Genomic DNA, 26,279 nt, shown 5'->3' with positions numbered 1-26,279 from the left:
CCAAGCACCTCCCAAATTATTGACTTTGATTCAAATTCTTCTATGTATCTATTTCTAAGGTAGCTCAAACCCGAAACTACATCTTTTTTAAAAAAATTATTGTTGTGCTGAGTGGAGGTACATTGTAGCATTTAAAAGGTTCTTACAATGTATAAAATATATTATATTTTAATTCACCCCTCCACTGCTCTCTTTCATCCCCCTTCCCCTGATTTTTGGCACAGTTTCAACAGGTATCATTTTCATATTTACATACATGTGTACATTATTTGTATCATATTCATCCTCCTATCCCTTTCCCTGCCGCCTCCCCCTCCCACCTGTGCTTCCCCCACTGGGAAGAACCTGTTCTGCTCTACTGTTCCTCCAATTTTGTAGAAGAAAAAAACATAAAAGATAATAAGAGAAACATGGCATTTTTACTAGTTTGAGATAAAGACAGCTACATAGGGAGTTTCCTTGTGTTATTCCCCTGCATATGTGTATTACAAGCTGAATTGATTCACCTCTTCCAGTCCTCTTCACTCCTCCCTAGACCCCTTCCTATGGTGGCCAGTCAGTTTACGATTTCTATATTCATTCCTGTACAGTGAGCATATCAGCCTCATTCAAGGTTTTGGTTTCCTTCCCTTGCCCTATCCCTCCTGTGTGTAGTCTCCCCTTAGTGTGACCTGTGTCCCATAATATTGCTGCATTTGTTGTAGGTCTGTAATCCAAATATGAGAGAGAACATGCGATTTTTGGCCTTCTGAGCCTGGCTGACTTCACTTAAGATGATGTTCTCTAGTTCCATCCATTTACCTGTGAATGACAAAATTTCATTCTTTGTGGCTGAGTAAAATTCCATTGTGTATAAATACCACATTTTCTTGATCCATTCGTCAGTAGTGGGGCATCTTGGCTGTATACATAGCTTGGCTATTGTGAATAGTGCTGCAATAAACATGGGTGTCCAGGTGCCTGTGGAGTAACCTGAGTCACGTTCCTTTGGGTATATCCCCAAGAGTGGGATTGCTGGATCATATGGGCAGATCTGTGTTTAGTTTTTTAAGGAACCTCCATATTGTTTTCCAAAGTGTTTGTACCAGCTTACAATCCCACCAGCAGTGTATGAGGGTTCCTTTTTCCCCACATCCTCACTAACACATGTTGGTGGTGGTGTTTTTGATGATGGCTATTCTAACAGGGGTGAGGTGGAATCTTAGTGTGGTTTTGATTTGCATTTCCTTTATGGGCAGGAAGGGTAAGCATTTTCTCGTGTGTTTTTTAGTCATTTGGATTTCTTCCTTTGAAAAAGTTCTGTTTAATTCAGTTGCCCATTTCTTTATTGGGTCATTGATTTGGAGGGAGTTTAGTTTCTTGAGCTCTCTGTATATTCTGGTTATCAGTCCCTGGTCTGATGTATAACTGGCAAAGATTTTATCCCATTCTGTAGGTGGCCTCTTCAATTTAGAGACCATACCTTTTGTTGTACAGAAGCTTTTTAATTTCATATACTGCCATTTGTCCATCATTTCTCTTAGTTGCTGAGCCACTTGTGTTCTACTGAGGAAGTCCTTGCCTATGCCTACTGCTTCCAGAGTATTCCTTGCTTTTTCTTGTACTAGCCTCAAGGTTTCAGGTCTGACATTAAGGTCCTTAATCCACTTTGAGTTGATATGTGTACAGAGTGGCAAACATAGATCTAGTTTCAGTTTTCTGCAGGCAGATATCCAGTTTTCCCAGCAACATTTGTTGAAGAGGCTGTCTTTTCTCTACCTTTGTCAAAATTAGGTGAGCGTAGCTGCGTGAATTCATATCCAGGTCCTCTGTTCTGTTCCACTGGTCTTCATGTCTGTTTTTGTGCCATTACCATGCTGTTTTTATTGCAATGGTTCTGTAGTGTAGTTTGAAGGTGGGTATTATGACACCTCCAGAGTTGTTTTTTTTTGCTGAGTATTGCCTTGGCTATTCTCAGTTTCTTGTGTTTCCAAATGAACTTTAGGGTAGATTTTTCAATCTCTGTGATGAATGTCATTGGGGTTTTGATGGGGATTGTGTTGAACATGTAGATTGCTTTTGGTAGTATAGCCATTTTTACTATGTTGATTCTGCTAATCCATGAGCATGGGAGATTTTTCCACCTTCTGTAGTCTTCTTCGATCTCTTTCTTCAGATGTTTATATTTCTCCTTGTAGAGGTCATTTATATCATTTGTTAAGTTTATTCCTAAGTATTTGATTTTTTTTGAGGCTATTGTAAATGGAATTGTTTTCCTATATTCTTTCTCAGTCTGTTCATTGTTGGTATATGGAGAGGCTACTGATTTTTGTAAATTGATTTTGAATCCTGCTACTTTGCTGAAGCTGTTTATGGTGGTGTCTAGGAATTTTTTTGGTGGAGTTTTTTGGTTCCTTGAGGTATAGGATCATGTCATCTGTGAACAGGGATGGTTTGACTTCTTCTTTACCTGTTTGTATTCCTTTTATTTCTTCTTCCTGCCTTCTTGCTCTGGCTAGGAATTCCAAGACTGTGTTGAATAGGAGTGGAGAGCATGGGTACCTTTGTCTTGTTCCTGACTTTAGGGAAAATGATTTCAGTTTTTCCCCATTTAGTATGATGCTAGCTATAGGTTTGTCATATATAGCCTTTTTTCTGTTGAGGTACATTCCTTCTATTCCTAGGAACTACATCTTTTTAAAAACTACAAAAATGACACATATTTGCTGTAGAAATGTAAGAAAAAAATAACAATTTGTAATCTTATTATCCAGAAAATACCAATAATTGATATTTTGGTTTATTTTCATTTATATTAGTATACCTAAAGCTGCAAGGGTAATCCTAAGTAAGTTTCAGTTACACTGTCAGAAATAATTTCCTTTTTCCCTTAAATAGAATGTTTTTGGAATTGTTTTCTCTGATAATTTGAAAAAAAAAGTGGGAAGTCCTGTTTTCCTGAAATAAACACTAAATTATTCTGTGTATTTTTTTCCTGGCTAGATATTTAGGTACCATTTTTACATATCAATGGAAGCCTGTTTTACATATTATTCTATAATTGGTTTTTCCCATTGGCAATATTATGAACATAAAGAAAGACATAAAGCATGCTTTTGTTTGTTTGTTTGGAGATAGAGTCTCACTTTGTAGTCTGGGCTATCCTCAAACTCATGATTCTCCTGCCTCAGCCTCCCTAGTGCTGAGATTACATGTGTGGGCTACCACAGCTGGCTATAAAGCATGCTTTTTTTATTGAAGAAAAATAAGATTGTCCAGATAAAAATAATACAAGAAATGAAAATTACATCTATTGCAACTATCCAAGGATAACTACAGTTAACATTTTGGTGTGTTTCCATTTAGATTTTTTCTTTTTTGAGACAGAATCTCTCTCTGTACCCTAGGCTGGCCTCAAACTCACAATCTTCCTGCCTCAGGCTCCTAAGTGGTGAGATTATAAATGTGCACCATCACGGTGGGCTTCCTTTTAGCTTTTTAAAAATGTTTATGTAAATACCATGTAAATAATTAATTTAGGAAAGGCATCATACTATAAAAAGTGTTTTCTAATTATCTGTCATTTGGTAATAGTCCACGACCATTTTTCTATGATAGTAAATATTAAAAATTGTTGGGGCTCAGTGTTACAGAGAGTACTTAGGCGTGAGGGCCTGGGTTCAACCCCCAGCATACACATAAAACTTTGGGGGTTTGAACTTAGGGTCTCATGCTTGCTAGGCGGGGTCTCTGCCTCCTGACCCATTCCATCAGCCCTTTTGTGTGTGTGTGTGTTGTGTTGGGTATTTTTTGAGAGAGGGTCTCATGAATTATTTGCCCTGGGCTGGCTTTGAACTGCAGTCCTTCTGAGCTATGCCTCCCAAGTAGCTAGGATTATAGCCGTGAGCCACTAGCACCCAGCTCAAAGTCTTTTAATCAGCTTTCTGTTGCTGAAGATTTAGGTTGTTTCTTGATTAAAACATTTATAAATGGCATCATTGTAAAATTTTTAGAGTTAAACCCTTGGGCATATCCATTTTTATTTCCTTAGGATGATTTTCCAGAAGTAGAATTACTGAATTAAAGGCTTATGCAAGTTAGTAAGTTTGATAAATAATTCCAAATTGCCTTCCTGAAGAGTCTTTCCAATGTATACTTCTCCCAGTAGAAAAGGACAATGACTTTTCTTTAGTTTTTAGTAATGCTGTCTACTGTAATTTAGAAAAATCTTATTACCATGAAATTAAACTACTAGTATTTTTAGAGATCTTTACCATTGACCTTTACCTTTTACTTTTAGAAAAAAGTTTTTGAAAGCTGTGTGAAAATAATTTCCAATTTCTTAACAGGTAAATTGGTAAAGTACCTGCCAGCGGAGAGAATAATTTTTAAGTATTTAAGTAAGTGAGGTTCTTCTACATAAAGTATAATTCCTGTTCATACAAATTTCATAGTGTGCTTAAGTTGATCTTTTTCTGTTTTCACTTATTGCAGTGAAATCTTATCCCTGAGCTGTTTTACTTTGTAGTCTGGACTTTTCTCTTCCTACCTCTGATTTTAAATTGTTTCTCTTTTCTAAAGACTTCTCAGACGTGAATTATGGGCACCTCCGTTTCCGCTGGTCTGGGGATGCTCCTTCAGAACTCCTCAGGAAGTTCAGAAACTACGAGATATGAAGAGTTCCCGCCCTGTTGCCTGTGCTGCTAACACATTGTCCTTGTTCACATCTTAAAAATGCCATGTTTGAGCTGGACATGTTGGTGCAGGCTGTAATCCCAGCACTTGGGAAGCTGAGGCAGTTCGGGCTGCATGGTGAGACCTTGTCTCAAAAAAAAAACAAAAAAACGTCATGTTTGTGAATTGTTGAGTGTGATTAATTCCTCCATCATCTTTGAGCCTATTCTTACAATGTATTTTTTGTTTTGCTTTTTGCTGGGGATCAAACCCAGGACCTTGTGTACACCCTGCTATCTGCCCTCCCCACAATGTGTTTTTTAAGTGAAAAAGTGTTCAGGATATTAGTTTCCTTCAATATTTAAATGCATTAAAGCTTTTAGATCCAACTAAGTTGTGTTATATGTGTTTTCCTGTTAATGTTATTTATAGAAATCCATTAAAAGTGAGTCTGCATGTTTAAATATTTCACCTATATATCATGATCCTTATTAGTATCAGATGTACAGAAATGTTTTCTGACTGTTGTCTTAAAATAAAATGTAAAATTACTTGTCTAAATTTCATGGAGTGAAATAAATAATTTTCCCAATATGCATTTTTAATTCAACTAATTTATTTTTCTTTTTGGCAGTACTGGGGTTTGAACTTGGGACCTTGTACTTTCAAGGCCTTTCAAGGCCCTACCACTTGAGTCTTGCTCCCAGCCCTTCCATTGTGTTTTCAAAACAATTTGAATAATTATTTCTACTTTAATAATTGCAAATTTAAAAGGCTATGATTTATTTGAAAAAGTTATGTATTTTTTATAAGATTTATTATATAAATGAGTGAGAAATTTATAAATTGTGTTCTAACTATGAAAACAGGTCTGTTAGGTAGCAGAACTACATTAGATTGGAATTCTTTTTTTTTTTTGGAGGGTACTAGGTTTTGAACTCAGGGCCTCATGCTTGCTAGGTAGGTACTCTACCACTTGAGCCATTCCCCCAGCCCAGGTTGGAATTCTTAATGGTCATGTGTAGTCTGTGTTTATTTTGTACTTTTTGGAGAAATAAACAGTTAAGAAGAAAAACAATTTTAGAGTCAAGTTTCCTTAGTTAATGAGAAAAAGAAAGGGAAACGAAAGAAAAGAAAAAAGAATAAAAGCAGCCTGGGTGATGTAAACTGTGGGAAAAGTGACTGGAGGTGAAGCAATTTGTGGTCTGGGCTCCCATGAGCAAACTGTGTTCCTCTTCATGGGACTCTAGCTCAGAAAATCACGGTGTTAGCGTGACCTGAAGGTGGAGTTTTAGGTTCTGTCACAGCAAAGGTGACCCATAGGAGACTTGCACAGATCCAAATGAAGAGCAGGTGATTTGACAAAGTGGCCTTCAAGTCCCTGCAAATAACCTAGGCAACTGGGATCATTGTGACCCACAGGTCAGAGGTCTTAGTCAAAGCTAGTGGGAGACTAATAATGTATTGCTCAACTGTGTGACCTCCAAAATTGGTGGTTTTTGAAGCCGACTCAAAAGCAAGTGAGGTTAGAGGGTTCATTTTGGTTTTCCCTCAGTTTCAGAATATTTTTCAGAAATTATGTTCAGCAAGGGTTTATTTAGGAAAGCAGGGAGAAAGAGAAAGGGAGAAAGGCGCACCTCCTGACATGGTGGGGTGGAGTGGGGGAGTGGAAGCAGAGAGGCTCAAAATGGATGACCTCCCTTGTCCCTGGTGTATTTATGCTTTCTGCGCTGGAACCCTTACCTACAAATCTGGTCAAATCACTTGGTGACCCTTCATCATTTTGTTAAGGTCCCAAGCAGAGAGACAAAATGGAGTTTTTAACATCTAAAAGAAGTTTGGGGAAGGGAGTGGGGGTTGATGGAAGGAAGGCTTGCTGTTCTCAGTGATTTTTTTCAGTTTTACTTCTTGGTTCTGTTTAATTCCTGAGCCTGGCTTAATTTGTGATATATATATATATAAAATATATATATATATAAAGTTTTTTAAGTTTCCCAGTGACCTTACCTATCTCGCCGCAGTAGCATATTATATCCACTGCTGTGTTGCCTACATTTATTAAGCTAATACAGCTTGGAGATTTTCCTGAAGTATGTAAGTGCTACTTTAATCTTTTTTATCTGCTGTATAGGATTCCATTGTGTGGATGAAGCATAGTTTATTGAACTTATCCTCTGTTAATGCCTCTTTAGGCTATTTATTTTATTTATTGTGGTATGGGGTTTGCACTCAGAGCCTACACCTTGAGACACTCCACCTGCCCTTTTTTTTTTTTTTTTTTTTTTTTGGTGGTACTGGGGTTTGAACTCAGGACCTCAAGCTTGCTAGGCAGGCGCTCAACCACTTGAGCCACTCCACCAGCCCCCCACCTGCCCTTTTTTGTGATTTTTTTTTTTTTTTTTTATGATAGAGTCTCATGAACTGTTTGCCCAGGCTGGCTTCAAACTTAGATCCTCCTGATCTCTGCCTCCTGAGTATCTACGATTACAGGTGTGAGCCACTGGTGCCAGGCCAGGCTATTTATTATCTTTTTTTTTAAAAAGTTTTATTATTATTATTATTATTATTATTGTACTGGGGGTACACTGTGACATTTACAGTTGAATTCACCCCTCCATCATTCTCTTTTATCTTCCTTCCACCCACTCTTGGAATAGTTTCAACAGGTCTCATTTTTCCATTTACATACATATGTACATTGTTTTTTGAGACAGGGTCTCACTATGTAGCACAGTCTGGCCTTGAACTCATGTTCCTCTTGTCTTAGCCTTCTGAGTGCTGGAATTACAGATGTGCATCACCTATGTCCCACTGTTTATCTTTTTTTGGGTTTTTTTTGTTTTGTAACTACAAATTATACTCTAACAAATAGCTTTGTACAAAATATAGACATATATGTGAGGTATGCCTGTAGGGTAAATACCTAGCCTTGGATTTCATGAGTCAAAGAGTTACATGTGTACATTTAAAATTTTGTTACTATATTCTTAAGCAAACAAAGACAGTTTGTGTAAGGAAATATAGGCCCCAAAAGTGACCACGTGGAGAGAAGTGATCTGGCCAAGAGATTTTTTATTGCCGGGTGGGAGAGGGAGAGAGCAGAGAGAGCCAAGAGAGGGAGAGAGAGAGGGGCAGGGGCTTAAATACCCCTCAGTGGCACTCAGCATGATCTGGTTGGTTAGGATCTTATGGTTCATGCTGATTGGAGGTTGGGGCAGAAGGAGGATTCAAGCTAGACTTAAGGCAGTACTGTGACCCTGGGAGGCAGGACCGTGACCCTGGAGAACAGAAGCTTAAGGGTCAGTAAGAACTGAAACCTATCGGCGCCATTATTGCCAACAGTTTGGCAGGTTTCAGAGACCTTTGGGCCATTAGCTTGAAAAACTCAGGAACCAGCGCTTGTCCATTAGTATTCTTGCCTTTAGTTTTTCCCACTCTAGGCTAGACTTTGTTGCGTGGCTCAGTCTGAAGCACCATGCTTACAGAACAATGTGCCCAGCTCCTCCCTAACCCCTAGTGTGAAAAAGTGCCCAACAGATAAAGCAGTAATAAAACCAGAGTACACACTTCTAGCACCTTCCAAGGAGAGAGAACAGAGCCTTTTTTTCAGTGCTACAGTTACTTGCCTTCTGGGTGTCCTGAAATGTTGAAATACAATCCTGAAACATTTTTGTTCTTTTAAGTAAAGGGCAGCTCAATAGAGCAACTCAGAAAGCTAGATGGAGTTCATGATTTCCTACGAATCCAAAATAGTTTCCAGTACCCCTGTGGACATCTTCCAGCCTGTCAAAATATGTCCCGTGATGGAAAACATTAGAAATGCACACACAAAAAAGACTTCGCAGGTATTTCTTATAAAGTGAGAGCTAGATAAGGAGAAGATATGATTGTTTCCTGCTTATGAATTTTCGTATCTTTCCCCTGCCCAGATCTGATGCTAATTGTAAGCTCAGTCACAGCAACAAGTGTGGATGACTAATGCAGTCATTGAGGGGGTCTTTAATTTCCTGGAAGGCAAACACCGTTACCTGCCACCTCTACATCAGATAAGAGATACTGGGACTTCTGGGGAGTCAGCGATGGAAGAAATTATAAAACTGATGCAATTATTGAGAAAATGATGAAATGCCTCCCAAGGAAAGGCTTCAATTCCCTTCAGTTTCAGGTTTTGTGATATGCATCAATGTGGCTCTGTCTTCGGTATCATTACTCTTGGCTGTCTGTCATCTCCCCTCATGTTTGGGGACGTTTTGCATCAGGCAGCTTGTTCTTTCTCCCCACCCCACTCCATTCTTTTGTTTCTTCCAATGTTTTTATGTTTTGTTCTGATTATTTCTTGTACTGATTGTGGGATTTCTGCTAGGTTTACAGAGAACTGGATCTTTTTCTGGCTCTAATTTACTGTGGGATTCAGGGCAAATTTCTTGAGTCCTCTGATCCAGTTTCTTCTACCCATGGATAGATAAACAGATCTCCCCTTTGCAGAACACAGGATCTGGGATGAGGATAGACCTCTTAGGGCTGCTAGTTTACAACCTTGGCTAAAAGCCAGATCAGTGTAGGAACTAGGGAGGAATGTGAAAGCCATAAATTAAAGTAGAGGATTATCAAGAATGGAGAAGGCATAGAGAGAGGATATGTCTCGCCATCATTTCTTGCTGATAACCTTTCCTGTCTTACTGTTCTTTTAAATAAAAAGCAGAGACGGGGGAGAGATTACAATTGAAAGGTGTGTATATACCAGCCTGAAACACCTCAATTGTCTTTTCACCTTCAGCTGAGTTTGATGTTTTTCTTGATAGCGTCACTCCTCTGAAGACAATGGTGAATTTCTATATTAAATATTTCCAGCTCATTAGACATTGACATCGGCTCTAAAACAGGATCTAATAATAATACTAACAGTAACTCTTGCTTTTAACAGTTTCCAAAGAATTTCCTTGCATTTCTTATTTGAACCTTGCAACTAGCCTCATTTTCTTGAAGAATTTGTAGCTTTTATTACATTCTAAAACCCACAATAGCATGGAAAACAAATTTTTAATATTCTTTTTAAACAACATTTGTTCTCAACTTTAGAATCACCTAGGGAACATGAAAACCCTGGTTCCCACCTGTGATATTGTGAAATATATATTTGGTTTTCATCCTTGTTTCCTGACTTACAATTCCCCAAATTCTTGGAACTTTGGAAGTAAAGCGCCTTTTGTGCATGGTAATGACTGGTGGCTGGAGGCCTCTAGGTAGCTTCAGGACAGGAGGCAGGTCACAGAAAGACAAAGGCAAGAGAAGGGCTGGGGCTTTCAGCTCTACCCCCAATGTCTGGGGATAACCAGTGGTCAATGGTGTAATCACTGATGTCTACACAATAGTCCTCCATAAAAGGACAAAACCCCAAAAGGAAAGGTTTGGGGAGGTTTCTGGAGGGGTGTATGGCCAGAGAGAGTGTGGAAACTTTGTGCCCCTTTTCACATGCCTCATCCTACTTATCTGTTTCATCTGGCTGTTCATTTGTAGCTTTTGTAATATCTTTATAATAAATGCATAAACATTAGTAAAGGGGTTCCCTGATTTCCAGCAAATTATCCAAACCTGAAGAGAAGGTTATAGCAGCTGTGGTTTATAGCAGTCACTCAGAACCACAGGGCACAACCTGGGGCTTTCCATGGGCATCTGAAGTGGAAGATAGTCTTGTGGTACTGATCCCTCAACTTGTAGGGTCTGATACCGTCTCCAGATAGATCACCTCAGACTGTACTTGAGTTAGAGAACATCAGGCTGGAAAATCTGCTGGAGAATTGACTGGCTGCTGATTGGAAGAAATCTCCCACCTTTTGGAGATCAGAGGTGAAAATTGCTGTGTAAGAGAGGAGGCCAGAAAAACGTTTTGCTTTTCCTACATCTGAGCCCACCCCACTGCCCATAGAAGTTCTGCTGTGCCAGGTCTAGGTAGGGACTTAACCACTCCTAATGTGCAGCTAAGGATGAGAACTATGGGGTTGATGTTTCTTTCCCTTCCGTGCTACCAGTTATTTCTGGGGCCCTTAGTGATCTCAGGGTACCCTCCACTTAGGATCCTAAGCCAGTCAAAAAGTCAGGGCGCTGTGGTCCCCTGAGACATTGTCTATAGAGGTACGTGGGGCGCCCCCTGCTGCTGCCGCCGAGCATGCGCACCTGCCAGCGGGAAGAAAGGTGTCCTTCCCTCCATGCATGCAGCTTGGGGACAAGGGATCTTGCCTTAGGCAAGTTCATTAACCTCCCTGTGCCTCAGTTTCTTCATCTGTACATGGGGACAGTAACTCCCTTTATGTAGGACATTAACTGTTAGTAGTGCTATGGTTGAATGTGGTGTTTCCTCACAATTCAAGTTGAAATTTAATCTTCATTGTGGTAGTGTTAAGAGGCGGGGCCTTTTGAGAGAGGTTACATCACCAGACCTTCTTAAAGAGGCTTCAGAGGCAGTTCAAGCTCTTGACCTCCTGTTCTGTCCACCATATGAGGTCATGGTGTTCTCCCCTCTGGAGGCTGAGACCCAGCCCTACCAGACACCACGCCTGCGGTGCTTCATCTTGAACTTCCAGAAAAGTGAGAAATACATTTCTGTTGTTTATAAATTACCCAGTCTGTGGTATTTTGTTGTAGGAGCCCAAGTGAACTGAGGCGAATAGTAACTGAGAAAGAATAATTAGTGATTAAAACTCTGTTTTCCATTCTGTAGGCTGGTGCTTTGGCCTCACTAGGTGCTGTTTACAAATGCACCGCAGACCTCCTGCATCAGGACCTGGGGAATGAGGCCCAGGACCAGTTTAACACCTTCTCCAGGGGATTCTCATGTGTGCTAAAGTGTGAGCAGTATTCGCCTAGACCCTCGCTCAGCAAGGTGTGACCCGAGCCCAACATCACCAGTATCACCTGGAACTCAGCGTCTTGGGCCCCACTCTTTCTTCTAGATTGTAACTTGTATTTGAACAAGATCCCTAGCTATTTCTATGTATGTTAAATCTTGAGAAGCATTGCCCTAAAAATGCATTTCTAACCTAGTAACCAACAATCACATGGACTATTAAAATTAAATTAATGAAAATTAAATAAAATTAGAAATACAGCTCATTATTCACACTTACATTTCAAGTACTTCGAAGTCACTTGGGGCTAGTAATTATCATATGGGACAGTGCAGATAACGGAAAACTTCTGTTATCTCAGAGAGAGTAACAGCTCTAGAGTAATACCACCCCCCCTTTCTTTTTATAGTCAAGAGCATCTGGGTGGGGTGGATTGGCTGGGACAAGGCTGACACACTCTAATGTTCACAAGTGTCAGGCAGATGAAATCAATGAGTGAAGGAGGCCAATTCAGAAAGAATCAAGAGCACACACACAATGAAAAGTGGCCAATGATACTCAACCTCCATGCAGGGCCACAGTAGGGAGCGGTGAGGACTGTGATAACTTGGGAAATCATGGAGGAGGGTAGGCCAGGGCAGGTCAGATAGTTGCAATATTGTTTTATTTTTGTTTAAGAAGCTAGAAATCTGGATTTTTGTGTGATTCTTAAAATTTTGACCCTAGAGATATAGCTCAGTGATAGAGTGCTTGCTTAGTATGTGTGAGACCTTTTGATTCTTAGCACTGAAAAAATAATTTTTTTGATCACTAAATCAAAATTTAAAAATGCTGTGCCAGCCAAGGAAACGCTTTGGAAGGACTGATTTGATCTTGGTGTTGCAATCTGGCAATTAAACTGTCTGGTTCTGCCTCACCAACGTCAATTGTTTGCCTTGTTGATTGATCTTCCTTCTTGCCTCTATTTCTTCTTGTTTTTCTTCTTTTGGTCCTATATTTGCTTTCTTCTCCTCCTTTAATTTTTCTTCTGTCAATAACCAATACTGAATGTCTCTCTCTGCCAGGGTCTGAGGTGGGACTTGGGACAGAGGATGAACCATGCTGTAGTTTGTCCTCAAATGTTCATCATGTGTTGAAAGCTTAGTCCCCACTGTGGGGGATGGAACCTTTAAGATGTGAAACTAGTGGAAGGTAGTTAGGTTATCTTAGGAGCTTGGGAGGAATTAATGTAATTCCCTGAGACCTTGGTTAATTTTTGATAAGGGTTGTTATAAAAGAGCTGGGAATTAGTTTCTGGCTCATATCTGTAGTCCTCACTACTCGGGAGGCTGAGATCAGAAGGATTGTGGTTGGAGGCCAGTCCGGGCAAATAGTTTGTGAGACCCTATCTTCAAAAAAAACAGAGCAAAATGGACTGAAGGTGTGGCTCAAGTGACAGAGTGCCTGCTTTGCAAGAGTGAAGCTCTGAGTTCAAACCCCAGTCTCGCCCCAAACCCCCAAAATCAAACCAACCCAAAACTTGGAAAGCTTGACTGCTTGGAAATAGAAAATTTTTCTGGGTGGCAAATGAATAGGGAATGTAAAGTTGCTTGTCAGAACTCTTGTTCTTAAAATTCTGTCAGCTACGTCTTCCTCATTCCCATCTCTCCAGCTTCTCTCACCATGGCCTGGTGGTCCCTGGATCTGCGACCTTCCTCTTGGCTCCTCTCTTCACCTCTGCCTGCTGTCTCCACACTTCTCTCCTTCCCTCCTGCCACGATCTTCTCCCATTCACTTTAAATTCTGGTTGCTTGGAGCATTTCAGCAATCTTCCAACTCCTACTCCTACACTCAGTTTCAGTGAGGAAAACTACCCGATGCCCAACTAACCAGAGGGAGAAAGGGTGCTTGCATTGATAACACATCTCCTAGGAAGGTGAATAAAAATCAATGACTTCAAGGAGCTTATGTGTGTCCTGGTCCAAACAGTTAAGAAACCAAGACAACTGGAAATTCAAATTCAGACACTGATCAGATATTATTGAACATTTCAGAGTTGCTCATGTTTTGGGGTCATGTAAAAATAGTCTTTATCTTTACAGATGCATCAGATATTTCAGGATATGAAGTCTGGAATTTGCTTTGAAATAATACATGCAGGGAGGGGAAGTGAATGGGTGTACAGATGTAACAAGATTGGCAGAAACTTGAGGATTATTAAGCTTGCTAGGTGTGTACATGAGATAATAGAGTCATTATACGAGACTCTGTTTCTGTATGTTTCTTATGTATTATGTTTCAAATTATTCACATTATTGGTTGAATTTTGTCCCCCATAAAAGATGTGTTGAAAATCTACCCCTTCTCATTACTCTGCACTTCTGAGGATGACTTTCTTTGGAAACACAATCTTTTCAGAAGTAATCAAGGTAAGATGAAGTTATTAGCAAGGACTCTAATCCATGACAGCTATCGCTATAAGAAGGGGGAATTTGGCTCAGCACCAGTGGCTGTAATCCTAAAGCTACTCAGGAGGTAGAGATCAGGAGAATTATGGTTGAACGTCAGCCCAGGCAAATAGTTCGAGAGACCCTATCTCAAAAAACAAAAAACCCAAAAAACAAAAAAACCATCACAAAAAAAAGGGCTGGCAGAGTGGCTCCAGAGGCAGAGATGAAGTGATTCAGCAGCAATCCCTGAACACCAGGGACTGATGGTCACCACCAGAGCTAGGAAGAGATGAGGAAGGATCCTCTCCTTGGGCAGGCATGATTTGGCTTAACATGTTGAACGCCTTGAGACAACGGTCCTGTCCATCACTGATCCCTTTGCTGAACGCCTGGCCTCATGTACAACATACAACAAAAGTAGCCTGGCACAATTTGGGTAAAGCTATACAAACACACAGTAAAAATTCTCTTCAGAGGGCTAGAGAGGAAGTTATTTGTGTTTGTCTGTTTTAACTCTCTACTTTGGGTTCTGCCAGGTACTGCTGTTCCATGTTCCTTCTACTTAGAGACCGGTCTCTGAGTGGCCCATCTCCTCTACTTGGGCATGGGGACCTCCATCTCTCTCCCCTGACATTGGTGATATGTTTGGTATAATGCTCCGAACTGAAGACAACTCAGGTGCTTGAGATTGTGTGTGTGTGTTTGTGTGTGTGAAGTTTTCTGATTTGTAGTGGCAAAAGTTAAACTTTACAAGTGGTTTCAAAGAAGAAGCAAGAAAGTGACACACTACAAAGGGTGTAGTTTTTTCTCTGACGTGCAAGTACAGTTGAAACTCTGAAGACAAATGAGCAGACTGGTTTCTGCAGACCATCCACTAAGATATTTCCCAAGGAGTGATTCCATTTCTGGAAAAGGGAGAATTTCAGGATGCCAAGTTCCCACATGAAAAATGTGTAATTGATATTTATGATTTTAGCAGAGTGATACATCACGATTTTAGCATTTTAGTGAACTTGTCATACAAAAAGCTAGGCCATTTTTTACAAGATGATTTTTAAGATATAAATTATTTTTTATAACTCTCTGAGAATATTTTTGTATTCTTTCAAAATTCTCTAAAGTAGGTTCTACCAAGATTAAAAATTGATGGAGAAAATGACAATATAGTCACACAGACGTCTGAAAAAAAAAATTGGGTTACCTTTCCTTTGACAGCCACAAGATGGTAGCATTGGGCTAGTAGTAGCAGAAGGGTCCACTCAGAAAGCACTTGCTAGTGTCTCTGTGACTGCAGAGACTCAAAACTCAGGTGGCATGAAGAAAATCCACACCGATTTAGTAATTCTGTAGGTTGCTTGGGCCATTGAGATGCCAGGCAAAGGGAGTAGGTGTTCAAGAATTACACCTCCCTCCCAGCCTCATTTCTGCCCGTGCCTTGAGGATTTTCAAAGTGTAGATATACTTCCTACTCCAAGGATCTATAACAGTGTCTTCCAACGTGCAGGTCAATGGACACCACTACAACCAAACACTTAAAAATTCGTAGATTCCTGGGTTCATTTGTATCTACTGAATCATGATTTCCAAAGGTGAACCCCGAGGACTGTGTTCTTACTAAGCTCTCCTATTTGATTCTTTTAATGTTTGAGAAACTCAGATATAAAAAGAATCTTCCACAGCCTTGCAGCCAGGCTGATCAAGGAAGATACTCCCACAAATCCCCTGTGAGACAGGGTGAGAGAAAAAAGAGTGATAGTTGAGACCATAACAAACACACATGGATCTCACAATCAGTCAGTCTGTCCCAACATTGACCCATCACATGGCCAATGAGGAAGAGAAAGTATCATAAAATTATTACTGTTATCATCATGCACCCTGTGTTTAGTTTTTGTGGTACTGGAGTTTGAACTCAGCGCTCATGTTACTAGGCAGACACTCTACCATTTGAGCCACAAGCCCAGTCCTTCAATTTTATCCTAGTTATTTTTTTTTAAATTTTCTTTTTAGTTAGCTTACATTGATAGTACATGGGCATTTCAATGTGATACTCCCATAGAGAACCAATTATTTTAAGTGCTGGAGCAGGGGCAGGAAGAGTTACAGGGAAAGGGTAGTTAAATCTTGCAATCTGATAGAGTTATAAACTTGCCAAAAAGTAGATATTAAGGCTCCCAAACCTTCAGAATTTGAAATTTATCAGCCTCATTCCTTTGAAATCACTGTCTTTACCATCACAGTATGCAAGTGTTTTCAGAAAGGATTCTCTGGGAATCAATTTCAGCAGTAGCTTTGAGGACCAATAACTGATACAGTAGAAATTCAGCAATTGAATAGCAACACAACTAGCAATAAAACATATGGTAAAACATAGAAACTCGACTGGTGACCAAAGAAAAGCAAATTAAGCAACCATGAAATACTTACGTGGTATATTAGAAAAGAAAAAGAAAATTCTGTTTGTGACCAGACACAATGTAGGTGAGGGCTCCATGGTCCCAGCTTTCTTATGCATTGCTGGTGACATTGTGCATTGGCACAATTCTTTAGCAATGTAATTTAGGATTATAATATTAAGAACCATGAAAAGGTTCAGATCTTTTTCTTCAATATTCTGGTTTTGGAGATATAGATCCTAAACAAATAACACAAAAATGGAAAAAAGCTTCTATCACAAAAAGCTTTTATCTTTTTTTTTTCAAAGATAGCTTTTTTGTTTGCTAGCTACATAGCAAATAAAAGATAAAAGAAAGGAGTAGCCAAAGTGTGCAACACTGAGTTCTTAAACTTGATGCAGCCACTGCACTGCCTGCTATATACTGTTCAAAATCATGATCATGAAGGCAAAGGGCTCATGAAATGTAATAAAAATGTTTGCAACACTGTATGCTTAAAATAGTCAATGATTTAATGTTTAATTATATGTAAAACAGTTTTAATTTACATTTAATAATTGTGCCTATTTATGAGATACAGTAATATAACCATACATGTTAAACTTTATGAATAGAGGACACAAAGGAAATATTTATCTCTCTGGACCCACTCTGTGCCCCTGTTTTCAGCTGCAGAGGAAGACTACTGACCTTTGGCCAATGGAGAGGCCCAGCTAGAGAGCAAGGGAGGAAGATGAGTGAGAGCTTCCTCCCTGCTGGACCACCTTGCCCCAGTTGTGTCCCTGAAGGGAGGTCACTGCTTCTCTGGGACAGTCCTTCTTCTGGTGTCTGTTCCTTTCCCCCTTAGGAGTAGTGACAGCTTAGTTGTTTCTTGTGACTTCTTTATATTCTCCTAAATAGTCTCTTCATTAAATTTGTATATGATTATTCTGACTGGAGTGTGTCTTCTGTTACTCATATAAGCAATTTGGTACAGTTATCAATTAAATTTTTTTTTATAGAGCTGGGGATTGAACCCAGGGCCTTGTGTATGCAAGGTAAGCACTCTAGCCTGATACTTTTATCATTTTTAAAAAGAGGAGAGCTGAGATGTAGCTCACTGGCAGAGTGCTTGCCTAGCATGTATGAGGCTCTAGATTCAATCCCCAGCAACTAAACAGAAAAGACAAAAAAAAAAAAAAAAAAAAAAAAGAAAGAAAGAAAAAAAATTAGCCAGGTGTGGTGGCATTCCTAGCTATTCAGGAGGCTGAGGCAGGAGGATCACTTGAACTCACAAGTTCAAGACCAGCCTGGACAACATAGTGAGAACCTGTCTCAAGAACAATTAACAAGGCAAGAACAACAATAAAACAACATCGTGTACTGCTTCCCTCAGAATCTGTGCCACTGCAGACTAGAAGAGTCATGACTGGAAAATGTTATGGCTTTGTGGAGGGTTTACCTGGAAAAGTGAAAATCTCTCTTTTCCCCAATAGTCAAATCTTTCCTCCAATGAGAAGTCCTCAAATGCTGTAGTAATATTAGTAGATAATAGAAAAAGAGCAACTAAATAATTGAGAGGTGAACCTACAGCCTAAACAGTAGCACATTGGGTTTTACAGACAATTTTGAGAACAATGGTCAGAGGGTTATTATTACTTTTTAAATGAAGCTTAAAAAGAAGTGCGGGGTAAAAAAAAAAAATAATTCATCAAGACACACCACTTGAAGGAAGTGCTGACGTGTGAACACGTGGTAGAAATGAGCGGCTCAGGCAGCATCAATCTGCCTGCAGGGTGGTCATTTTTCAAGCCCGAATGATTGTAAACCAAGACCATATTATCATGAATAGATCTGAATGATATATTGGCTAATTTTTGTGGCAAAAGCAGGAACAGGAAAAGAAATAGATAATAGCATTTGTGAGCCTCTTTGCCTGCATTTTTGAGGTAAATAAGTTTCTAAAATGAACCCATCTTCAAGTCAATCTTGCAAAGGTGTCTAGACTGTGCATGATATACACGAAGGTACTGAAAAAATTTCATAGCGTTATCCATCTCATCCCTGAAAGGTTTTGCAAGCAGCAGCAGTATTGAGTGGGTCTCACGGGCTACCTCCACTGCTTTGCTTTATCATGACACTTTTCACTTTACAGGGAAGGCTCTAAACCTGCATTCTGTGTAGCTCTAGTCTTTGCTGTCTCCTTCATGAGCCACAGGCAGTGAGTACCACACCCAGAGGGATTTGAGTGGCCAGAGGCTGAGGTCACAGAAATTACTACTGGAACATCTTCTTGTTAACAAGTGTTTTCTTTCTTTCTTCTTCTTCTTCTTTTTTTTTTTAAAATGAAATGCTGACCAAGACTTTGAGAATTACTACAAGAAAGACACCTTGTGGTGAAGGTTCTAAGACGTGGGACCGGTTCCAAATGAGAATCCACAAGCGACTCATTGACTTGCACAGCCCTTCTGAAATTGTTAAACAGATTACTTCCATCAGTATTGAGCCAGGAGTGGAGGTCGAAGTCACCATTGCAGATGCCTAAGTCAACTATTTTAATAAGTTTAATAAACTGACTTATAATTGTTAAAAAAAAAAGATTGGAAATAATGTTCATGGTCATTAAAAAGGATTTGGTTAAATAAATTATGGTCTATTCATTCTGAGGCAGTGAGATCTACTTGGTCTGAGAATCTTGTCTTAAACAGATGTGTTTGGGAAGGAAATAGATTTCCTAAGAGTCTTTGCAGGCAAACGTGATGCAGAGGTTTGATTAGGGTCAAAATGAAGAGAACAAAGGGGCTCTCATTTCCTCCCCAGCAGGCTGGAGCTGGGCCCCATCAGCCAATCTCAGCCACTTCTCCATCCCTGACCTCAGGAAGCAGACAGCATCCAGAGCATAAAGCCAGTGAGCCACACTCTCTGCTACTGGACAATGGCCTGAGATACCAATGGAGACCTGGCCTCGCCCACGCATGGCTCCCCTGGCAGCCTGGCACCAAGCAAAGCCACCCAGGTAAATCTAAGTCCACCATGTTTATACTTGACCCTCAGATAGAAGGCTGATGAGTGGGCATTTGGGAATGTGGGAAAGAAGTAGAAATAACTCATTTTCTGTACCATCTGGTCTGGGAACTAGGGTGAACTGGACTGAGCAATTTCATGCAGGTTTAGAAGGAAGGAAATGAGTTGCTGGAACACGAGCTGAGATTTCTCTGTTTTCTCCAATGCTTCAGCTGGAACAGGTCATTTGTTTTACCCCAAAACCCTAGGTCCAGAGCTTCTGTTTCTCTGACCCTGTGCAAGACAGAGTCTTAGGGAATGCCATTAGTCATTTGCATTCTAGTAGGTACAGATGCCCTGAGACCAGATGTCCTTGAGGACAACTGGGGTCAGTTGGGCACAGTGGGGAACAAGACCTCCAGAGCTGAGCGTCCCCTCCAGCGGAGACTTGGAGGACAAGCTGCATGCATCCTTTTCCACAGCCCAACAGTGCCTCTGTTAATGAAACCTCTGGAGATGAAATTCCTTTACGATGAACACGGAGTGTTAAAACACAGTAACAGCTTCATAAATCATGCTGAACAGCACTGCAATCCATCTGGTAGCTCTGCTGCAATATTCCTGCTGATCTATGGAGTCAGGGCACAAATGTCTTCAGGAGATTTTGCTTTATCCTCCAAAGTTGAAGGAAACAGAGTTTACCATCCTTCCTTGGAGACTCCACCTCTTCTCCTTCAGGTATTCTGGGATCTTTTGCTTTCTGACCCTCATAGTCACAAAATTCATTAAACAAAATTATTTATTGAAGGTTCACTAAGTACCAGATTAGGGGATTCAGAGGTTATACATCTGCACACATGCACACACACAGAGGGAGAAGGGCAAACATTTGTATAACAAATGACACTAAGTATGGTAAGTGTTGTGAAGATAAAGACTAAAATTGTATGAAATCACAGAAGAAAGGGCCTGACCAGTTTGATAAGGAGGATGACATTGGCACATGTGTAAAATTCCTAAGGTGGGAAAGAACTTGGTCTCTTCCAGGAAGTAAAAGAAGGACAATGCAGTTGACCACAGGATGAGGGGAGAGGCCAGGACTGTGCCATGTAGGAGCATGGGGAGCTGTGGGGTCATGCTAGTTATTCTAGTCATTATTATAAGAGCACATGGGAAATCGCAGAAGAGTTTTCAAGGGAAAGGTTAGGAGATCAAAGTGCATTTTTAAAGATGAAGAGCGGGGAGAAGAGCGGATGGAGAAGACAATTAGTAGGCTGAGAAGTAGCTGAGATGAGAAGTGGTGTAGATTTAGACTGGGGGGGGTAGTGATAGGTACAGAACAAATGGAGTCTCAGCATATTTAGGGGTGAACTCAGTGGCACTGGGCTTGGACAGGGAATGAGAAAATGGATAGGGAAGTATCAGGATGGCTCCTAGTGGGTGTGTTCTGCGCCATGGCTGGAGATGTCACAAGCAGGAATGAGGAACATTGAGAAGAACCCGGATATAGAAAGGAACGGGAGTTTGGTATTTGTTTATGGATTAACTGATTACAATTTGCAAAATACTCAGTTCAGTCTATTTATGCTGTAACACTGAACTCTAATTGGGAAGTTGCAGGGATTATCTTCTACTAAAGGAAGTAGAGAAATGTTGGGAAGGAAACCTTAATAGTATATTATAACTCCCTATGCCTTCTGAAGATGTTTCTTTGATGGCTGTACAGGAACGGGTCTGAATTGCCTTGTACCATGAAAAAGGGGAAAAAAATGGGTCTTGTAGAAGAAAAATTCTCAGACTGTGTGCACAATGTGAGGTTTGGGTCAGGAAAAAACTCGCTCCCAGGGATGGATTCACAGAATGGTTGTTGATGGGTGGGGGTCAGAAGGGGAAGAAATGTGGAAAGAGAAGTGAAATCATTTCCTTTAAGAAGAGGAGTGCAACTACAGAACCTCTCCCTCATTGTCCCCACCCTCAGAGATATGTGGGTTTTTCCTTGGCTTACTACAGAGATAGGTGACACCCAAGTTGCATGGAAGTGGGGCAGAAAGTGAACTGCTCTTAGATAAAAGTGGGGTTGACCTGCAGAGACAAAGATCTTCACAAACTTGCTTCTTGGCTCAACCTGACCTTTGAGTGCAAGAAGACAGGAGAAAGGAAGAAAAAGAAGGCAAGGGGAAAAAATGAGGAAAGGTAAAGCAATGTGAAGGGCAGGAGGTGTATATATAGACTGTTGTCTTTTACTCTCTTTTAAATGAAAACTATTCTAGTTAGAAGATACTGTATATTAAATGAGCTCATACCAAGGCAAAGATTCGTCACTTTCAAAAAAGGAGGACACTCTTACACCATTTTATTTTAAAAAAGGAGTAGTATGTTGAATATTCCTGCCCATTTTGGGGGGCATTCTAGGGGTAGAATGTGGATATGTGTGCTGGCTCATGTATTTACTCATTTGTCATCAAAATTTGAGTAGCTTTCTGTGCCAGGCAGGAATACAAGATAAAGTCCCTTTTTACATTCTCAGGAAATTTACCATCTAGTGGGAAAAGAGGCTTTAGCCTGTTTCTGTTGCTATAACTGAATACCACAAACTGGGTAATTTGTAAGGAAACAAGGTTTATTCAGATCATGGTTCTGAAGGCTGAAAGTTCAAAATTGGAGGGCTGCATCTGGGGAGGTCCTTTCTGCTGGTGGGGACTCTGTAGAGTCCCCAGGCTTGAATGACGTAGTGGAGTTCTTTCCTTTTCTTATGAAGCCAAAGCCTCCTTGGACTAGGGCCCCATCCTCATGGCCTCATGTAATCTTAATTACCTCCCAAAGGTCCCATTCCAAGTATCAAAGCCACATAAAATTCCCTCCTTCCTTCTTCACAATGATGATTAAGTTTCCACATGGGTGTGGGGATAGTCAACTGTAGCAGAGGCAGATAGGCAGACATTGTGCAATGTGACCCTTGCTGTGACAGGGAAGGAGGGTAGGGAACAAAAAGGGGCTTTGGAGTCAGCTTATGAGCTTGCAGGAGCAACACTTGAAAAAAGAATATGAGTTTCCTAACATGATGGGAAAAGAGGGAATTAATATCTGGTATTTGGAAGAAAAAAAATTGGGATTGATTTAAGCAGAAACTTACTGGAAGGAGATATCGAAAAGCCTGTGGAGTTGCCAGGAAAGGAAATGAAAAGCCAGAGGAAGTCAGGCTAGGCAGAGTTTAAGATCACAGCAGAGTGATGTTACAGAGCCAGACTGGTGCAGGCACCACTATCCTGCTGCTGATCAAGTGGAAACCCCAGATGCAGCCCTGGCACTGCTGCTTAGCAGTCTGGGTGAGAGGCCTGGTCAGGAAAAGGTGGCTCCAAGGGCAGGCACAGGTTGGCTAGTGTGGGAGTAGAACTCAGGAGAGAAACTTCTCCAAATTGCTTCTGCCCATCTCCAGGGTGGAGTCCCACCCTACCTGCTTTCTGGGGGAGGGACATATCTGATTGGCGGGTCCTGGGTCACATGCTAGGGGTGTATCTGAACGAGAGGGTGGGAAAGCAAGTATGTGACTTTTTCATAGCTAGGTTCAGAGAGAGCAAGTTCTCTAAATAGAAAGAGGTTTCAAATCTGGGCAGCCGTCCTTTTCCACCGAAGGGACAAGAGTGAAAATAAGGAAGAAAGATTCCAGGCAGCTGCACACGTAAATGTCCAAAGGCAAGCTCCAGTGCGCTATGCTGGGAAGCTTGCCAATAACTCAAAAGGAGGAAGAGAAAGGAAGGAAACCTGGAAGGCAGGCAGGCGACTTATACTTGTTGGGTCTGGGGGATCAGAAGACAAAAATAAGCCAGTTCCCCCATCCCTCATGACAGCACTGTGAGCCTACATGCTGTAAAGGGACATGCGGTTTCACAAATCATGGCCCCCTGGGGATGCCTCGAAAATGCCACAAGGCGGATAAACAGGAGGCTTTCACAGGACTGTGTATATGCTCCTACAGGGATATGTTAAAAGACCACTCCACTCCTGACTCCTGACTCCCCTCCCCAACAAAAAGGACCAAATAAAAACCCCTCTATGTAAACAACAGGGAGCTACCGATTTTCCCTGCTCCCTGTCCGTCTCCAGGGGCAGCTTTTCCTTTCTCTCTAATAAATCCTACTTTGTGTGTGACCTTGTTGTCTCATGAGTCAATCCACTGTCTCACTAGCCAATTCTTTGGCCTATGGAGGCAAGAACTCTGGACACAGGCCGGCAACATACTGAAGACCCTGTTACAACTTGATTTTTCTGTTACCTAAGTATGGCAGACACAAGCCATTTGTCCATTCAGAAGAAACATGTACCTTCTTAACCAATGGAATTCCAATTTCTGTTTGGGTAGCAATACACCCAGTTAAAAACACTTCCTAGGATTTCTTAAGATAATGGTAGCCATGTTATGTAGTTTGGTTAATGAGACAAACTGAAAGATCTTGCCTTTCCCTTTTCTGACTGAACGTAGAGATCTGGAGGTAGAGCAACCATGTTGGAACTATGAGGCACAAGAAGGGGATGAGATTTAGGTAACTATTATGGCAAAGCACAAAGATGGAAGAAACCCTGCTCCCTGTTCCTACTGAAAATTTCCTATTCCCAGATTTCTTTAATCTTTCTTTTTCCCTTCTTCCTTCTCCTTCCCCTCCCCTCCTTCCTTCTTTCCCAGTGATTACTTGAAATATTATTTATTTCCTTGAAATAACTACTCAAAACAATAAAATATAATTTACTAAGAAAACATTTAGAGTTGTCAAATGAAGCTAGCTTTTACAGCTGATAGAGTACCATGAAAAACAAAATTGGGTGGGGGTGTAGCTCAGTGTGTGCTTAACATGCATGAGGCTCTGGATTGAATCCCCAGCACCAAAAATAAATCAAATTTAAAAATAAAATAAGGTTGGGTGCTGTGGCTTGTGCCTGTAATTCCAGGTACTTGGGAAGTAGAGGTAGGAAGATTGCAGACCGAGGCTGGCCTGGGCAAAAACAAGAGGCTCTATCTGAAAAAAATAGCTGAAACAAAAAGGGTTGGGGGTATGTGGCTCAAGTGGTAGAGCAGAGGCCTGAATTCAAAACCTCAGTATTGCCAAAATAAATAAAAATAAAACAAAATTGATTACTAGTTGTGTAATATACATTTGCCTTTTTGATGGTAATTTGAATTTATAATTTTTGATCTTTTCCTTTGTTGTTGTTTTCCCTATATTAATATCTTAATATCAGAGTCCAAAATTTTAAACTTTTAAATTAAAATAAGTTTTATACTAATTTAGTCTCACGGATCCAGGGATGGTATTTATCTCCCAGGCTTTTTGAGACAAACTTCTATGTGTTTAAGCCACTAGAGATGGGTTTTCTGTAATTCGCAGCTGATCCTGAGTGACACAAGGAGACCAGCTTGGAACTGAATGTGGTCACTTATCAGTGACAGGGACGGAGGCAGAATGGGTGGGGATTGGACAGAGAGGATATGTGGTGAGTGTGTAAGTCCAGCCAAGTCTCAAATGGGATGGGGCTGTGCATTAGTCAGTTTCTGTCACTGAAACAAAAACACTGGAAACAATTAACTTAAAAAGAGAAAAGGTTTATTTGAGCTCATGGTTCTGGCGATTCTGGTTGAAGGCTGGGTGGGCTCATTGCCCTGGGCCTCTGGTGGGTGTGCCAGATAGCAATGGCCCTGAGAGTATGGGGAACAATCCACTCACCTGGTGAACCAAGAAGCAAGAGACAGAGGAAGGGCAGAGTTCCCACAATCCCTTCCATGGCACACCTGCAATGACTTAAGGATCTCCCACAAGGCCCGCCCTCCCAAAGGTCAGGTCCCACCACCTTCCAATAGCACTACCATGGGGACCAAGAATTCAATCTATGGACCTTTGAGAGACATGCAGAAGGCTGTCACAGAAGGCTGGGTGGGTGGAATCCACTTCAGACACCACAGAAAACCATGCCTCTCCTTGAGGTGTCCAGGAACCATAGGAGAAAGCCTGGGAAGCTTGGGGTGGAAGGGACATAGTGAGGCGAAGAGGGTGTGCAGGGTCCCAAATTCTGACCTCACAATGAATTTTCTTCTTACAACACAATACCTGGTCAATACCAACATTTTAGAAAACTGGGTTAAGCAAAAGGTATCTAGTAAGAGGATTAAAACCCCCTCAGTGTTCACTCTCAGACATCTGCTAACATCTTAGAGCATTTCTCCAACCTCCATTCTCATCCTCAGCCTTTTCTCCACACAGATGGGTGTAGAAGTGAATTGTCTTAACACAAATGCAATCATGCAATACTACATCCTACTCCATCCTAAGTCAGCCCTGGAAGGCCTCAGCATCAAGGGCCTCTTCCGTGAGACACAGAAAGACCCCATCTCAAAACTCAGACACGTGTGTGCATCCATCATGCTTTACAGGTAGAACTTTAATCCAAAAAAAGAAAGAAGGAAGGAATAAAGGAAGGAGGGAGGGAGGGAAGGAAGGGAAAGAAAGAAGGGAAAGAAAGAAAGAAAAGAAAAGACGAAAGAAAGAAAAAAAGAAAGAAGAAGGGATTCAGTGTCCCACTCCACATACCTGTCGGAGGCTGCGGGGAAGCTTCGGAGGTGATTTGAGATGGAAGGAAGGACAGTGTAGCTTTGCCTAGTTTTAGTGGCCATAGCTCTCTAGCTGTGAAAGCCTGGAAACTTTCACCAATAATTACATTCATTTTATTTCTATTTTATGAACTTGCCCTTCACATTGAACACCAAGATCCTAAAACGTCCATTTTGTCTTTCAGAGCAGAGGGAGACTTCTCCCCTTGGTATAAGCAGTGCATGTTTGCAGCACTGGTATTTATTGGCCATTAGGCATATAAACCACTCCACAGGTGCCTCATTTGACCTGCGGGTAGAAGACACGAAGGCAGAAGAATAAGGATGATTGTTTGAAAGTGGCTAAAGAAAGCGTAAAAAGAGAACCACCCACTTC

At 40.9% G+C, this 26,279-nt stretch overlaps 1 protein-coding gene across 3 annotated transcripts in view; it reads left to right on the top strand.

The window, feature by feature from the left end:
* Nucleotides 1-18,900, top strand: part of Dnajc12 (DnaJ heat shock protein family (Hsp40) member C12) — a 59,259-nt gene extending 40,359 nt beyond the window's left edge. The window contains exons 5-6 of one of the 3 annotated variants that reach the window (XR_012449724.1): nt 11,372-13,906; nt 14,464-18,900. Coding sequence is in view for 2 of the 3 variants with exons in the window: in XM_074078981.1 (XP_073935082.1) it covers nt 4,329-4,379; nt 4,561-4,655 (146 nt within the window). In the remaining variant the exon portion in view is untranslated. Of the gene's footprint in view, nt 1-4,328; nt 4,380-4,560; nt 5,248-11,371; nt 13,907-14,463 lie in introns of those variants that run through there. The other 2 variants (XM_074078981.1, XM_020160035.2) reach the window with 2 other exon arrangements.
* The last annotated feature ends 7,379 nt before the right edge of the window (nt 18,901-26,279 follow it).

This window comes from Castor canadensis, chromosome 7, assembly GCF_047511655.1.
Source record: "Castor canadensis chromosome 7, mCasCan1.hap1v2, whole genome shotgun sequence".
Classification (NCBI taxonomy): Eukaryota; Metazoa; Chordata; class Mammalia; order Rodentia; family Castoridae; genus Castor; species Castor canadensis.
Note: the sequence above shows the minus strand (reverse complement) of the source record. Positions and strands in the feature narration are given on the sequence as shown.